A 17,583-nucleotide genomic window follows, 5' to 3' on the forward strand; every position below is an offset into this window, starting at 1 on the left:
GTTGGGGATGCGGACTCTGGGGCTGAACTCGGGGTGGGGTCCGAAGCCAGGATCAGAGCGGAGAGCCGGAGGGTTGCTCCGGCTCGGGCGGGTTTGAGGTACCGAAGGGGAGGGTGCGGGCTCGGGGGTCTGTCCGGCTCCCTCTCGCGGACGCCCGTGATTGGATTGCGTCCTAAGTCCCGCCTCCCCGGACCCAGGCCCCGCCCACCCCGCCGGCCCGCCTGGTAAGCCGGGGGGGAGGGGGAGAGGAGCGGTTCGTGCACGCGCCCCACTCACTGTGCGTGCGCGAGCAGCGCGCCCCCGCGGCCCGCGCCGCCATCTTTTCCCCCTCCGTCTGTCTGTCTACGGGTGCTTTGTCCGTCTGCAGTGCCGCCCCTCTGCTACCCGCCACCGGCTCGGCCCAGAGCCACCCTCCGCCCGCCGGGGCCCTGTCCCGGAGAGGCGCGGCCCGGCTGGGCCCGAGCGGCAGCCCGGGACCCATTGTCCTGCGGTCCGTCTGTCCGGAGGCGGGGCCCAGGGACCCGGAGCGCAGCGAAGCGCCGAGGCGTCGGGTAAAAAGACCCCTGCCTCCTTCCCACTGGGCCCAGACTGCAGATGCAGGGGCTCCTCGCCCTCCCGCCCGTCGCCGGCTGTCGGTCCTTTTGTCTGTCTGCCTCTGAGGAGGGGGCTTGGGGCGACGCGGCCCAGGGCCCCTGGCCTGGGGAAGACGAGGCGGGCGCGGGCCCTGCCCCCGCCGGCCCCCAGTCCGCGCTCCTCCGCGGCGGGCCTCCCGCGTGGCCTCGCCGCCCGGCCCGGCCGGCCCGCCGGCGTCTGACAGGCCTGGGTGGAGCTTCGGGGGGAGGCTGGGCGTGGGAGGGCCGACCCGGGCGGGCGGCGGGCGCCTGTGCCTGGGGCCGCCGAAAAGCTGCTAAATTTAGATTTCTGAGAAGATGGTAGTCGGAACCGCCCCCAAGAGCTCCGGCACTTGTCTGAGAATTCCCAGGAATTTACCTGTACTGCTGCTGCTGGTCGAAGCCCGAGGGAACATCGCGGTGATCGCGCACACCCTGCAGAACAAACCCAAGCGGGGACACGGTGAACTGGGAGGCGGCGCCGTGACCAGCTTTCTTGTCCTCTCCCTTTTGGCAGATAACAAGCCATTTGGATTCGGAGGAGTTTGCTTTGCTCCGTGGGAGCCGCACCAGAGCCGGAGGTGGGAGTGCACCCTTTTCTTAACGCTTGGCGCTTCCCGATTTCGCTTGTTCCAGTCTCTGCGTTGCCCTGGGTGCTGCCACGGCGCACCTGTGGGAGAGCAGCGCCCAGGCGGGAGAGGCGTTGCTTCTGTAGACCCTTCTCCGTCCCGAGCCAGCCTCCCGGTTTACCTTTCTTCGCCTCCCATCGCAGTGCTCTCCAGGATGGTAGCACTCAGCTAGCGACCTATTTAATTTCGTGGCCTGGTTTCAGATTTGAGCCTGAGGACGGAGGTAGGCAGAGTTAAAAGTAAAATTTAGTGACCTTTAAGGGCAATGTGTCAGTGGGTTTTATTAGCTTTTATTGCCTATGATTGCCTTTCAAACGTAATGTTGAACCTTCGACAGATTGTGATGTGTTAGGAAAAGTACCCTATCAGCGCCTTTTTCTTTCTTTTAAAGAGCTCACGATGGCTTTGGGGGGTGGGGTGGGGCCGGGGGACTGGGGTGTTGGGGAAGGTATTTCCTTATTTTTCCCTTGATCTCTCAGGTGTGAAGTCCCGTTGGGTACCATCTGGTCAGTTCCCTGTTTGGCCACTGGGAGGATTGTGCGGTGCAGTGGACACTGCTGATTTAAATATGCAGATACTCATCCCTGTCATTGAACTGTTGCTTACTGAGATGATTGATTGGCCTTCCTTCAGAAGGGAAGAAGAAGCTTTATTACCTGTATGTGACAATGGTTGTTAATGATACAGACTGGGGAGAAATTTAAAGATGAGATAAAATTCCATTTTTTGCCTTAGGCAATAAACATTTATTTCTGCAAATTTGGGGGAAAAGTAATTGACCACATTTCATTTAACGTGCCATTTTGTGACTCCACAGAAAAAAAGATTCGAAGTGTGATATTCACTCACTGCTTCGGTCATTGAACTACTGAATTAGAAAGAATGTACACAGACAAAACTTAGACCCCACAACATTTATCATTAGATTCAATTTCAACTCATAGTGACCCTACATAATGCCTTCTAAATAGTTTAAAAAAATGGATGTTTATACATGTGGAGTTGTTTTTAATTTTAAGGTCTGTTATGCATTTGGAGTTTTTTTGTTTTGTTTTTAATTAAAGGTCTGAAAAAGAACTGTGTTTGATATGCAGATATGATAGACGACTGCCTGAAAGCTGGTTCCTTTGCCACTTCCTGTGGAGGCCTGTCTTTGCCATTTGCGGTTTCTTTCTTTGGGTAAGGGGAGGCGGGGTCTGATTACAGGTCTGCACAGATGAACTAGTTGGCATAACTGCAGTGTACGGTGCAACTAGTTGTAGCTTCTCCTAACTCCTTCGCTGCAATTTTATTTACTTTTATTAGTATTATTGGCACTTCATCCACATATCATACAATTCAGTAGTTCAGTCATATTAAGAAGAGTTGTACAGTCATTACCACATCAATTTTAGAACATTTTTATCTTCCTTGTACTCATTGTTATTTGTGTCTGCTGCAATTTTATGTTTATTCTATATAAGTACAGTTTGAGACAATAGGAACTGAAAGAAATAGAAGGTGGGCAGGTAATTTTCCTGTCTTTGGTAGGAAGAGAACGTAACTCTTTGAAATCTGTACGTCTGTTTATTCTCTCTAGCTTTCAAAGAAAGACTCATAGCTTCTACTAATCCATGCCAGACTCTTAACAATACTTACTGCTGGGCAAGTCTTTCTTAGAGTGTCCGCTTCTGTATCGCCAGGGCTCCTCTATGTGCTGCACTTCCAGGTTGGGGAGCTTTTCTTTGTTCATCCCATGAGTCTTTGCCACATGGAGGCTAGATGAGTAGAGGCATTCGGGTTTTAACGATTACCACCGCCCTGGAGCATGTGAGCAGAGAGAGTGCGCAGGTTGATGCTCCCCGATGGGATGCTACATTAGGACTTAGCAATGTGGTGGTAACAGTCCATCTTCCGCACTTCCAAACAAGTCATCCACTGTGCTGTCATCCTAGTACTGTGCCTGCCTCACTAGATAGAGGCTCTGTATCCCACCCCGTGTTCATTGCAGATGCTAAAGAGTTTTGAGACATTCCTGTCTCAGGGATGTGATGCCTTTGTCACCTCTAGGTGAAATAACTTCTTGAAAAAACATCTGGAGGCTTCCATGGGTGCAGACTGCAGTATTTGACTTCCTGTGGGAATGCGACATGTGAGCTGCCACACTCTCTGGCTGCCCTTACTTCCTTTGACAATTCATGGGGATTGTGCCTCTGAGCCCGCCGTACTTCTAACATTCGTTGCCTCGGTTTTGCTTCCTTTTCTATCCTGTGGCCTTCATCATGAGCATTTATTTAACAGTTTTCTGGACTTCACAGCTGGATTGAGAGTGGAATTCTCTAAATCCTCTGAAGGAGTTCCCTCTCACTTGACGTTGTGCTACTAGAGAATTTATTAACTTGTTTCTTTCAGTCACTATTTCAATTATTTACAACTGGTGAGTTTTATATGCTTGAGGGCTATTGTATAAAGTCTTTCCATCTCGTAATGATAAACCATTTCTGAGCAAAAATCCCTGTGCTAGCAGTGATCCTTTTTCATTATAGGTCAGCACCTTGCAAGGAGGTAGTAACACATCCAGTCGTGAAACTGGGCAAGGCCAGAGCTCTGGGATCAGGGAAACATGTCCCGCCGGAAACAGACAAATCCAAATAAAGTTCACTGTGAGTATTGGGCTTTGTCTTCTGGAACCTGGGAATGTTGAGGGTTGGAATGAAAAAATGACCTGAATTTAGAGTGAGTGGCTCACAATAATTTGTAAAGGAAACGTAAAAGATTTTGAATGTGATGGATCAAAAGTATGTCTCCTTGCCACCAGAGAAGGTATTTAGAAACTAATTGTACGGTATGTGGACTTGAGTTCATCCGTTAAAAACTTTGTGGTAAATTCTAGGGCTGTAAGATGATTTGAGGTAGGTAAGACTACACTATAACACCCAAACACCAGGGGGGTTGGGGTTCGGAAAAAAAACAAAAAACACCCAAACACCAAACTCACTACCACTGAGTTGATGCTGGCTCCTAGCAACCCTATAGGAAAGGGTAGAACTGCCTTGTGAGGTTCTGAGACTGTAGCCGTTAAAGAGTAGAAAGGCCCTGTCTTTCCCTTGGAGCTGCCAGTGGTTTCAAACTGCAGCCGACCTTACGGCTAGCCCAACTCGTAACCACTACTTCATCAGGATCCTGAGACTATATATCGCTTCAGGTACATATCTATAAATACAAGCTAGACCTCTTATAGGCTAAGTATCAAATAGGGATGCTGTAGACTGAACTGAAGACATTAAAAGGAAGGAAAGCGCTCTGTGGACTGAGGTAGGGAGGGAACACTGGTGGAAGGGGCCTGTTGGTGGCTGTCTTAGCACTTCTGACTCGTGGTGGCCGCATATGTGCAGAACAGAACTGGGGTTGTGAATTTCAAAAGCAGCTCACTAGGCCTGTCTTCTGACACGTCTTTGGGTGGGGTTTGAACAACTAACCTTTCAGCTAACCTATCAATCATTTAACCTTTTACACCAACCAGGAAGTCCTATAACTGGGCTAAAGACAAAAGAAGAGGGCAGGTCAGGTGAGGCAAACAATGGGAGCAAAGCATAAGAGGGGGCTTTCTGCACATGGTCCAGGAGAGGAGGATGGGTAGACTTTGTATGAAGCAAACTTCATCTGCCAGAAATCATAGAACATGAGGTGGGGAATGGATGGCTCTGCACGATGGAGGCCTGAATTCCAGGCCAACTTCCAGCTTTGTTCGGAGACTGGAAGGAGCTCTTAGAGGTTTTAAGCAGGGAGGGCAGAGTGCTTGGGCAGATCGTATGAGGAGGAGACTAGAAATAGGGAATCTGGTGTGTGCTATTGCCTGTTTCCTAGCATATGAAAACTTTTGTAAGCTTCTAGAGGGCAGAGATGATGTCTCATGTATATTTCTCTATACATCACTCTGCTTCTAGCACTACTCAGAGAGGGTGCTCAACAGTACCTTATTAAATAAGCCATAAATATATCTGTACAGATGAGAGAGAACCAGTATTCAATGTCTGGGGAGATATGCATTCTCACCTGAATGGTCATAAAAGACACCAAAAGCTTTCTATTATGACTGAGGGTTGACTACAGAAAGTACAACTACATTCAGTTGTTCAGAGTTCTGAAGTAGAATAAGAAGTTTTTTTAAGGGGGGGGAAAAGCACATTTGAGAAGATAGATTAAACTAACATTTATCTAAAATGTACTGTATTCTTAAGTCCTATGCCTGTTGGACAATTTAAGAGAAAGAAGAAAACCCTGGACAAAGGAATTAATTGAGCACCAAACCTCATGGATAAATGAAATTAGGGTACCAAATCTCCGTATACAATGACTTCTTCTATTTAAATTGTGGGAACGTTTTTAAAGAGGAAACAAATTGAATGCTTCTAGGAGTGTATCCTGGAGTAGGGGATGTGGAAGGCTGCTACTATAAAGGTGAGTGATTTAGGAAGGATTTCTAAATTGCTGCTAAAACAGTACAATTTAATGGGCCTAAGTCCGAGGGTCACTAAAGAAGAAAGAACGAAGTCTTTCTAGTGTAGATAATCCAACATACAGATTTGAGAGGATTGTCTTCTCTCTGGATAAAGAGGAGCATTAATTTAAAAAAAAAAAACCCACAGCTGTGGCCTCAAGAAAGCGGAGCAGGAAAGGGTACGTATACTAGAAATGAGGGTTTCACAAGTAAGGCATTCAAAAGTGTTGAACAATCACCTATAAAACCTATCTACCCAAAGTAAGTAGCTAGTGGAAATGCACGACTTTGATAAGGGAGGGGAGCCAGCAAAGGCCTGTGTGGCCCATGTCTGTGTCACAGAGCAGACATCCATCAACCAGTCAAAATCCAAGAAGAGGTGGCGTTGGAGCTGGAAAACAGATGCACAAACAGACCTCGAAGAAGTGGGAAATAACACACAGCCAGCGGAAGCAATAGGACTTTTAGACTTGAGGGAGTGAACAAACACGTCATTAGGGTGGAGTGGGTGAGATATTTCATAGACTTTTTTATGGTGACTAAGAGGATCTTACAAAAGTCAAGCTGCTTCTAAAGAGCAAGGTCCCAACGAGATGTCTGTCTGTCTGGAGATGTTTTCTTTAGTGATGTGTTTGGTTAGGGACCTGTGAAGGCTACTCAGGTAACGAACTAGGCTTGACCAACAAAGAAAAGACACAGCTGTACTCATCTCTGAGGACTTTTTATTTACCGTATATACTCGAGTCTAAGCCGACCCAACTGTCAGCCAAGACACCTAATTTTACCACAAACAGTGCATTTAAAATGTGCCGCAAACGTTGGCTGATACACACGTATATGCAGTATTTACGATTTGGGAACTGAAGCTGAAAATGCCCTTTTTGAAAGTACATCTTCTCACTGCTCTTAGCACACAGATATTGGGGTTTCAGTCTTCTGACCACTTGAGCTTTCCTGTCCCCTCAGTGGCGTGAGACCAATCAAACACACTGAGTGTAATGCTGCCTGTCTACTTAGAGTAAATGGAATGGACTCAGTCGGAAGCTTTGCGTAAATGTCAAAACCAATTGGCATTTGGACAGACTAAGGGTTGGGCTTCGTTAGATCTGCCTTCTGGGAAGAAAAAGAAGATTGTGTTACGCGAAGCTTGAAGTCTGCCTGAGAGAATATGCTCAGCACCCCACTACTGTTGCCCAACTACACTTGTCAAGTCCACTTTAGCAGCCGATGGGCATGTGCGTGGTTTGTCTCAGGGCTGTTTTTGTATCTAAATCATTGGCACAAGCTCTCCTGTCCCCAGAACTGTCCAGATAGATTCATGTGTTTTTCCCACTTCACTTAATTAATAAACTTGAATGCAGGGCTTTTGGACGAAAACCCCAGAAGAATTGTTGTTGAATTAATCACGTAGATCGCTTCTCGACCTTTTGGCTAAGATCAAGTGTAATTAATCACATAGAAACTGCTAATGGACTGAGATCCCTGTTAGACCTGCCCGTCTCTCTTCTTGCCCCTACTGGTACAACTATCTGTCAGCTGTTCCTGAGAAGCTAAGAACAGCCACGGCCACATTTTCAGTCGGGAAATTAGAACCAAGCAAGCCACTGAGAAAAGGAAAGGTTCTTTTCCTTAAATGTTTTGCTTTCTGATCATAAAATACAGAAAATCATCAACTAAACGTTTTTCAGAAAAGAGGAAAGAACCTTGAATGGCCCCCTCTTTTCTACACTTCCCTGGTGGTGCTGTTGGGTAAGCATTGGACTGCTCACCACAAGGTTGGGAGTTTAAACCCACCCACCAGCTAGCCCAGTTGAGGCTGTGTGCCCCCATAAAGATTTACAGCCTGGAAATGTAGGATCACTAAGAGTTGGAATTGACTCTATGGCAGTGGTTGGGTTTGGCTTCATTCAATCTGTTACCATCCTTGGTGACATAGATGGCTATGCTCCCCCAGTGTGATAGCACCTTGGGTTACAGAGGCTGTTGGCTAGGAAAGCGATCCTAAGTGCCTCCCTCCCAACACTACCTCCTGTTTTCTGAACTTAGCATGTGCTCTCCTAGAATGTTTCAGCTGCTTTACGAGGAGCTCAGTTGGTCTGAAGTTGTGTTTACTTCACTCTCCCAAGAACCCACAAAAAAGGAAATTTGCATTTATAATAACTTTCATCTCAGGCTTCCTGTTCATTCTACAAATTTGTTAGCATGGCTTTGTTGTTAATGTGGTCTGAAAAACCTTAGCCCTACCCTAGCCAAACAACTTGATTGCATACCAAAAAGGAAAGAGATCCAGGGGCATCTTGGTTTGGGGGGTTTTGTTTTTTTTTACTGTGGAGCATAGATAACTCTCACCTATTAATAAGGTATTTGTTTTACATTAATATGTAGAGATGTGGACAAAAAATTTTCAACCTACTGCAATAGTCTGAAGATGGAAGGAAAGAATAATGTGACATTAGAGAAACAGGCAATTCTATAATGCTTTTTAATAGTATCTTTATACATCTTAATGTTCTTGAGTTTAATGTGGTATACTTCCAGCAAGTCTCCCTTCTTAGGAAAGGATCATTCTGGATGATCAGGTCTGAAGATTAAATAGTAGTGAGTACTAAAAGATCACTTAAATGTCTTAATCTTTTAAAAATGTTTTTTCTATGTTTTGCTTTAGTTGGTATTTAAAGTAGTAATTGCCTTGATGAATAAATAGAATAAAATTTTAAGCGCACACAGTTTTTTAAAGAACTGCTGAAAAGGAATGACACAATTTTATCCCAACTGTCTTGTGTAAGCTACCGGCCAGGGTCTAGATAAGTAAGTCATACTGAACAGACTCTTCTGTGTTCTTTAAGGCCTATGTATTTAGAGAGCTTGCATAGACAGAATAAAATTTGAGCTTACGTTAATGGGGACGAAACTGAATTACTGACTGCTGTTGAAAGAAACATTTCTTTAGGGGTTGGTGATTTCCCATTCAGAGGAACGTAAGCTAATTGTATATATGTAGTATGCTGTGACCCTAACTGCCATCAACCCACATATTTCTGGCTGATGCCTTTAGAGACCAGAAATACAATGATGAGAAGGGTCCCCAGGTTGACAATTATAGAAAGCGACCTTCTAACAGTTTGAGTGAAAATGGAATTAAAAGGTAATGGAATTTTTCCACACACTTCTTGAAGCCCGCCTGTGGGCTAGTACATAACTTCTTCATTGGTGCCATGTTTGCTCATGCCCCCAGGTCTAAAATCAATACCTACTCAGAAGAATACCCATTCCAGTTGACCTTAGTCTTGTGGTTGCAGTGAAACCAACTTGGAGAAATTAAATATTTCACTTCTGCAAAGAAGGAAGAGAAAGCACCATAACACAGAATTCAGATGTTGCTTTCCACAGCAGCGTTTTGTATTCAGTCTGCTTTCCTCTTGTGAAGACGGTGAAAGCAGCTTATTTTCCCCTGAGCTTGTTGCTAGGAGCACACTTCAACACTAACCTCCGTTCCCACCCACAGTATTAATCGTGGTAATTCATCACATGGTATCACAACTTCCACCTTTTCCTTTTTTCAAATAGTGGCTCTGTGATGTTTGAATTGCGTCCATCAGTTTTTCGTGGCATAAAGGAGGCCATACTAGAATTAAGTAATTCTCCTCGCTCGGTAACCACCATTCACTCCCAGGAAAATCCTTCTGCTGAACCTCCCAACCTGCTTATAACTCTTAGAAAGCTGTTCAAAATACGGACATTAGCGTGGGGCAGACTTGGATCTGGACTCCTGGTTCCACCATCGACTGACCTTAGTGTTCTCCTCGTTACATTGATGGACAAATACCACCTTGAGATTTTCGGAGCATTCAAGAGAGTTAACAGGTTGCACAACTCTTTTCAGTATGTTTAAACTGTTGTAGAATATATGAATTATATGTCAATAAAACTTAAAATTAAAAAATAAACGTAAGCTAACAAATATAAAGCACTTAACATAGAACCAGCACATACCAAATAGCAACTGTTTTTTTTTTTAGCAACTGTTATTAGTGTTCAACCCAACGTATATTTGCTAACGAAGCGACGACATGAATTAGGTGAAACCCTTTTCATGTCAATTCTTTAAATGCCCACACTCTAGCTCACTGTCCCTTCCTCCTACATTATTGTATCCTGTCTCAGGACCTAAGCTTACGTGCCTTCTGTCCTTTTCCTCGTCCTGATTTGTGGTCAAACATTTCACTAGAGCGTTTCAGTATTCTCTCTCACTGGCTAGGGAATGGGGACTCTAGTTTCCACCCTGAGATAATGGAAACCCTGAGAAACCCAACTCTCTTTTCTCCTAAAGCTTGGCCTCTTGGAAAGAAAAGAACCCTTAAATGTTAACTCTTCAATAACCACATAGAGCCTTTGCAAATTCACCAGAAGTAAATGCACATCAAGGATGAGCCCAGGGTTTTTGGAAACGCCTTGTTTTAAAAAAACAAAACTGTACTTAAAGAAGATAGTTGAAATATTATTTATTGTAGATTAATTGATATGTGTCAGAAAAGTTGTTACTCCACAGAAATGTGTTGAGATATTCTGCCTTCATTTAGTTCATTCAACCAGTTGTTGATTTGCTTATTGCTAATCCTGGTAGTAGACAATAGAGGTAACAGTTAAGGAAGAACTTCAGAGCATATTTTGGAAGGAGTAAATTAGAGGGATTACTATTTAGAAGGATTTCCAAAGTTAAACTTATACCAATTTGCAAGGAGTCAAGATTCAGGGGAGTTAACCAGAAGCAAGTGATGCTTCCCAGAGCATCTAGCCTACTGCCCAGGAAGAGTAGCTGTACCCAGAAACTATCGGTGGCACCAAGCTGACTTGGAGATGAATGACTCCACCACAGGGTGTCTGCCTGTCTCCTGCCTTTGAATGGTCTGACCTTCAACCAGCTTCTCTGAGGATGTGCTGCCCAGCTGGTGGCCTGACTATTTTTCCTTGTGACCACCAGGGGATCAAGTATTTGCTGGGCTAGAAGAGCAAGCCCGCCAGGCGATGATGAAAACTGATTTTCCTGGAGATGTTGGCAGTCAGCGACAAGCTATCCACCAACTAAGAGCCCAGGACTCCAGTAGCAGTGAGTTCTGCACCTTCTGGTAATGACTCAGGGCAATGGGCGAAAAATTAAAAGAGTGTGTGCTCTGGGGAATGTGCATGGGGGTTGGGAGGAAGATATAAAGGATATGTGGATCCTCACTTGTCCCCAAAGGTGTTTTAAAGTGTACGACAAGGGGAAGATAGAAAGATAGATAGATAGATAGAACGAACAGCAAGGAAGGGCATGAATTAGAGTACTTGACATAATGCCATACACAAAAAGCTTTATGGTTTCTGTAGTCGATGCCACAGGAATAACTGTGCTTAAGCAGCCCTGGGGTTAGGTCAGACAAGAAGAGAGAGTCCACGTCTCCTAGAATGTTTATTCATAATAAAAATGGAAGGATGCCATTGCTGAAATGCGTGCTTGAAGGACCGGTTTTGATGTTATGCAAGGGATTGTTTATTGAAAAAATGCTGAAGTAAAGCCCTAGGTAGTTCTTTGTGACTAAGACTTAGGGGGTGACCATGGCTGGTTACAAGTTGTTTCCTGGGTTGTCGATTCCATGACCTGCCTGAATAAATACATTTTAATTGAGTTATTTTGTGGAATGGTTTCCATATTTTACTAATCTTGTCCATTGGATAGTGGTTATTATTTGTATGGATTGCCAAAGTAACGTATCTGATTTTTGTCTCCGTGTTTGGGGGTGGGGAAAACAAAGGGAAGAAAAGTCTCCATTATGGAAAAAATACATCATCCTCTTTTCATTTTTTTAATTTATCTAGTAGGAAGATATGTGTGAATTGTTGATAAATTACCAAAATGTGTTTGATACAATGTTGTCTTAGAATAAGCATAGAAGTACTCTAAATATGTTGATGGGGAAACTTTACCATGTAATCTGTGTCAATCCATTATGGAAATGAAGTCACACAAAAAGACGCTTTGGGCTGAGGAATGGAGTATACATACATTTCTTTCTAGAGTGTAAATGCAGCCCACCAAACAACTGGAATAGCTAGTAGACATTCATGGGTGACTAGCAGGTGATTTGCTCTCATGAAGAAAGAATGTAACCGGTTTTGCCCAGATACTACCATGTTGGGTTTTTTTATTATGCAAGGAATGGTGGAGGAAAGACAATAAGCACAGTTAGCTAGGAAGGCTGAGTTTCACACTTGACAGAGAGTCTGGTGAAACTATGCCCTGTCTCTCTCTCTCTCGTTCACAGTCAGGCCCAGGAGGAAGGGATCTCGGTGGGGTTGGGGAAGGACCAAGGTCTGGCCGCTGCCCTAGGCTTGGCTTCCTCTTGTGGTCTTCAAGGTACTAGCACTTACTCTTCCTTTTAGGAAAAACGCCCTTTATTTCCTCTCTCTTTCTCTCTCTCTTTTTCTTTTACTTATTTCCCCCTACCATATAAGTAATAGAGAATAAAATTAATACGCAAAAGCTTTGAGATTTATGACCATGATCAGATCTCTCCAAAGCCACATCCTATACCCCAAACTAAAACAAAAACAATTCTTACTTTAGTCACAAGAAATTGTATTTCGACCGTAAGTAAAGAACAACCTGTTCCTTCCATGTAATGCCTTTCAGTTATCCAGATAATCTGAAGAACAACCAAGCCGTGAACTTAGCATAGAATGCAGTGTGACAAGCAGGGTGAGAGAAGCAAGTTGAAATGCCTCCAAACTACTTGGAAGTTGGTTGCTGTGCTTGGTTTCTCACTGTACTGAATAGCCCTTTCCTGATCAAATGACATCATTTTACTTGAGCAAGAAAAAATTGCTGGTGTTTCTGTAAATGCGCCTGGGGGCTTATTGGGAGAGAACAGATTAGTGGGACTTGGAGTAGAATAGTATATATGACCCCCAGAGAAACTGTACAGGGTAATGAACAGAAGAAGAGCTGGTAAATCGAAGGTGGTGTGTGTGGCAGTGAGCCTGGTGGGAGATGCGTGGGGAGGTGTGATTTGAAATGTTGAGGTATTTGGGAACCATTTGCATGGATTATTTTTATGATCATGCACAGGGCCCAGTAACCCATTTCCCATGTGGCTCTGGCTCTGATGTTCTGTACAGTGTGTCCACGGCACCACGGACAGCCCCTGCCCATGCTTTGTACCCAGTGGCACACTGCTGCAAACAGCAATCAGGCCGTCAATTTGTCATCTTTTCAGTCCACGTTTCCACACATTTTTGAAGCCACTTAATATTCTAGATCAGAGAATGTTTTTCATCATAGCCACAAATTGTAGTGTAAAAAGCAGCTCAGGATCGATTCATGCAAAAATCAGAACAAGTGACCAGTTTGTGTGTTACAGGTGACAGTGAGGGTGATGAAGAGGAGACCACACAAGATGAAGTCTCTTCCCACACATCAGAGGAAGATGGAGGGGTGGTCAAACTCGAAAAGGAGTTAGAAAATGCAGAGCAGCCTGTTGGTGGGAACCAAGTGGTAGAGCATGAGGCAAGTGACGCATGGCTCCCGAGTCCAGAACTCGCCGACCCTTCGACTCCGCCCTGAGGCGTCTCCTCCACATGTAACATCCTTGCCTCTGACGGGCTCCAACAAACTGACATTTCCACCCACCCATCACTACACCTTATTCGGCTCCTCCCTCAAATTACCCACTCCATTCCAAACAGAAGAGTCTCTTCCTTGCCTCTCCCCCTTTGCAAAACTGTGAGCTTCCTTCCTTCCCAAGGTCTCTCCGCGCTGGTGCCTGCAAATTGAAGTCAGAAGTGTTACCTGAGGTGCTGCTTTCTCACTGAATGGGCTCCTGCAGAGTCTTGCAAGGCAGGAGGGCAGCTAGTCTTTTCTGCAATGGGCATGAGGGGGAAGTAGATAGGCTTTCCCTGGGGCAGTCCGAGGTCCTCATGGCAAGAAGTGTTAGAGAAACTGAAGGTGGAAGCAAATTGAATCACTTCCCATATTACTTTTTACTTCAGCCAAAGGCGGGAATCCAGGAAGTTATCAGAGAATAGGTTGATCCTTTTAACAGGACAGCCTGTTAAAAGAGGTAGGGGGTTCGGGAAGAGTCTGGTAAACTGTCATAATGAATTGTCTTTTTCTTGAATTGCAGGTAACCGAGAATTTGAATACTGACCCCTTGCTTGAACTCTGCCAGTGTCCCCTTTGCCAGCTAGACTGTGGGAGTCGGGAGCAGCTGATTGCTCATGTGTATCAGGTAGGATGTGTGGTGAGGGTGGGGGGGCAGTGCATGTGCTCTGGAATGTGCACACCAGGTGCTTATTTGTAGCCCAGATCCTGCCTTGGCCTTTGCCTCCGGCTCCGGAGAAACCCGGAGTTGCTGCTTCCACTAGAATTCTACTCCAAGTCTCGGAACTACATAGTCAGCAAGATGTGTTGAGTAAATATGTTGTGAGTCCGCAGGCAGACACACTACAGAAAATAGGCGCCTTCTCCACCCACCCCCTTAATTATTTAATGTATATTTTAAATAATGAGACAAAACTAACATCTTTTAATAATGAAGGCTGTGTTTTAGAGGAGAAATTCGTTAACTGATGTGTTCCTGAAGCCCTTGGAGAAAGTTAGCATTAATGAAAGAACAGAATGAGATAGGCTTTTATGTTCTTTTTACTTTGACCCAGTCGCACCTGTGCCTTGTAATTGGTAATGAAAAGGCACCAGCACCACATGGTAGCCTGGATTTTACCATAAAGATAGTTGATTCCCGAGGAAAAATATTGAAGTCCTGGCAGGATACTAATGGACCTGTGGGCTCCAGCTTCTCCGTGTGGCCTGCATCTCCTCTTTGGCATGCACCTACCCAGTGCGAACCACGTAAACAGAGAAATTATCCTGAGCATGAATCCTCTCAGGCTCTGCGGCAGGCTCTGGTTCTGGGGCCCCATTGTTTCTTAAGCCAGCAAAGGTCCCAGTGGAACTCAGGAGGTGCTAGAGAGTAGTTTGCAGGTTCAGTCTCGTGAGACGAAATGGAGGGGGGCTTTGCAGAAAGTAGTTTCTAGGAGGGTACTGATTATCCAGGAGGTGGCGGGCGATTGCGAGATTAAAGTTAGGCTCTGTTCTACAGCACACTGCAGCAGTGGTGAGCGCCAAGAGCTACATGTGTCCTGTCTGTGGCCGGGCCCTTAGCTCCCCAGGGTCACTGGGCCGCCACCTCCTAATCCACTCCGACGACCAGAGGTCTAACTGTGCTGTGTGCGGAGCCCGTTTCACCAGCCATGCCACCTTTAACAGGTTAGCCGGATCTCACTCTCTTGTGCTGGGAGCAAACTACTGGGTGTGGGTTCTGCTTTCCCAAGTCAACATGGAGGCTAAAATGAAGAAGCCACTGACACATGATGTTTTGGAAATACAAGTAGTTAAGCTAGTGAATGCACCCACTCCACTAGGTAGCCCCAAAGGGAAATGGATTTCTGTACCAGGATAACATTTCCAACAAGAAAGATGTGTGGAAGTCCAAGGGCATTCTCAGCATAAAAACTGTTTGCAGGGTGTTGGCATGACTCTATTGGAGGACAGTCTCCACTAACGTCCTAGGAAGGCTAGGCGGGAGGGAACCTTGTGTACTAATCCCGTTTAACTGGGGTCTGTTAGACACGCTTGCTTTTATATTGCCAGCAGTGCCGAGGAGAGGGGCAGGAGGAAATTGAGTCAGTGCACTGTGCCTTGCCTGAAGGATGCCTCCACCTCAAGGACCCTCATTCGCACAGTAGGACTGCCCCCTGCATAGCTCGTTCCAAACACCATCCCTGCGATGGAAACATCCCTTGTAAGGGTTCACCTGATTCCCAGTGGGCGACTGTGGCCAGTGATTCAGTCTTTAACTCCAAGTAGGTAGATACCCTAGTCTAGCCCTAGAAGAGGAGGGTGGGAGGCAGACAAGGAAGTGTCCCAAGGATTCAAACTGACCCCTAGTGGTGACTTTGGAGCAAGTGGCCTGGTAGGTAAAGGGTAGAAGCAAGCTGGGTAAAGCAGACAGACCTGGAACCTTGCTAAGACAATGACACTTAACTATTCAAAATTCTTACTTCCCAGTGAGAAACTTCCTGAAGTACTTAACATGGGATCCCTGCCCCCACCCCACAGTGAGGGCCCCTCCAGTGCGGAGGGGAAGGACATCGCCTTGAACCCTGTGGTGTACCCTGCTGGGATTCTGCTCGTCTGCAACAACTGTGCCGCCTACCGCAAGCTCCTGGAAGCTCAGGCACCCACAGTACGTAAGTGGGCACTGCGGCGACAGAACGAACCTTTGGAAGTCCGGCTTCAGCGGCTGGAGCGAGAGCGGACAGCCAAGAAGAGCCGGAGGGACAATGAGACCCCTGAGGAGCGGGAGGTGAGGCGCATGAGGGACCGAGAAGCCAAGCGCCTGCAGCGCCTGCAGGAGACAGATGAGCAGCGGGCCCGCAGGCTGCAGCGGGACCGCGAGGCCATGAGGCTGAAGCGGGCCAACGAGACCCCAGAGAAGCGGCAGGCCCGGCTCATCCGGGAACGGGAGGCCAAGCGGCTCAAGAGGCGGCTGGAGAAAATGGACATGATGTTGCGAGCTCAGTTTGGTCAGGACCCTTCTGCCATGGCAGCCTTGGCAGCTGAAATGAACTTCTTCCAACTGCCTGTGAGTGGGGTGGAGTTGGACAGCCAGCTCCTGGGCAAGATGGCCTTTGAAGAGCAGAACAGCAGCTCCCTGCACTGAACTGCACCTCCATCACCGCCCACCCACTCAGGTCCACTGGGTCCAGTGCCGCGCCGCTCACCGGCCCTGCCCTCATGGCCAGAGGCCAGCCTGGGGTTCTTGGAGGAGGACCCATGCCTCCCTTGCATGTGGGAGCACAATGACAGGATCAGGCAGACCCACTTCAAGCAGCTCTGGGAAAGGAGATGGAGCCCACACCTGTGGGGCATGCTGATAGAACTGTGGGACCCTGGGATGGCCCACAAAGTTGTGAGGGCAAATAAATTAACTTTATCTTTACTAGTCTTCGGCTTTTCTCTGAGTTTCATTCTAACAAGTGAAGCGATCTCAGAGTCCTGGGGTGATAGTTTTCAGGCTTAGAATGTGGAGGGTTGTGCTTGGCTGAGCGAAGGAAGGTGCTCTCTGAATTGTGCTGACTCAGGAGATTCCTTATGGGGTCCTTCACAGGTTGAGGAGGAATAATTAGGGCATTAAAGGAAGAACTGATGTGGACTTAAATGTCGATTCTTACTACCATAAGGAAGTTATCTTGGGTCCCAAGGGCTCTTTCAATCTTCATTTACATATTTCCAATGCCAAAGTCGTCGAAGGCTTTGCTCGTAACTGGCACTTTAAAACAAGAGTATGTAGTGCGTCAGTAAAGGTGCTGACCACTGTTCTCAGTAGAATTCAGCTGTCACACACCTACGTTTCTGTCCCAGACGGCACTCAGGGACATGAGGAACGTGTTCGTGCAGTATTAAGGTCCACTCATGTTTGAAAGAGGCAACCCATCTTGTCATTCCCCAGCCATGATAGGACAATAAAAGCCCACTGGGGAAAATCCAGAATAAAGATGAGACGAGAGCTCAAGTCAAAATTAGACAAGGAAAAAAAACAAACATAAGTAGACAGAGCTGCAACAAAAAAACCCAGTCTGGCTCTAAAGAAGAGATAAGAGCTCAGGTCATTTCTAAGTTTCCGTGGTGGCACAGACCCTTCCTCAGCCTGCGCCCAGCGTTGCCTGCAGTTTAGATAATTATAGCTCTTGAGGTCCAGAAGGAAGTGCCCTAGTTAAATGGTAGCCAGAAAAAATAACTATGCCAGGAATGTGGACCTCTTCCAAT

The 17,583-nt window shown here is 46.3% G+C and overlaps 1 protein-coding gene across 9 annotated transcripts; it reads left to right on the forward strand.

Moving 5' to 3' along the window:
- The first annotated feature begins 296 nt into the window (after positions 1-296).
- On the forward strand, positions 297-16,761 carry ZNF821 (zinc finger protein 821). Of its 9 annotated transcripts, none has more exons than XM_075536314.1 (10): positions 297-551; positions 1,129-1,192; positions 2,305-2,419; positions 3,766-3,882; positions 10,702-10,846; positions 12,023-12,114; positions 13,118-13,263; positions 13,880-13,984; positions 14,855-15,021; positions 15,823-16,761. In XM_075536314.1, the coding sequence occupies exons 4-10, from the start codon at positions 3,843-3,845 to the stop codon at positions 16,475-16,477; spliced, it is 1,350 nt and encodes a 449-aa protein (XP_075392429.1). In that variant the 5' UTR covers positions 297-551; positions 1,129-1,192; positions 2,305-2,419; positions 3,766-3,842; the 3' UTR covers positions 16,478-16,761. The 9 variants fall into 9 exon arrangements, with proteins under 9 accessions (XP_075392429.1, XP_075392431.1, XP_075392434.1 ...); XM_075536316.1 differs by having other exon boundaries at positions 2,335-2,419; XM_075536319.1 differs by lacking the exon at positions 2,305-2,419.
- The last annotated feature ends 822 nt before the right edge of the window (positions 16,762-17,583 follow it).

Source organism: Tenrec ecaudatus, chromosome 18 (assembly GCF_050624435.1).
Source record: "Tenrec ecaudatus isolate mTenEca1 chromosome 18, mTenEca1.hap1, whole genome shotgun sequence".
In the NCBI taxonomy this organism is placed as follows: Eukaryota; Metazoa; Chordata; class Mammalia; order Afrosoricida; family Tenrecidae; genus Tenrec; species Tenrec ecaudatus.

Coding starts and splice junctions, on each gene's coding strand:
- ZNF821 (XM_075536314.1), top strand. CDS start 3,843: ATGTCCCGCCGGAAACAGACAAATCCAAATAAAGTTCACT. Junction 13,985..14,854: donor TGATTGCTCATGTGTATCAG/GTAGGATGTGTG, acceptor TCTGTTCTACAG/CACACTGCAGCAGTGGTGAG. Junction 15,022..15,822: donor AGCCATGCCACCTTTAACAG/GTTAGCCGGATC, acceptor CTTACTTCCCAG/TGAGAAACTTCCTGAAGTAC.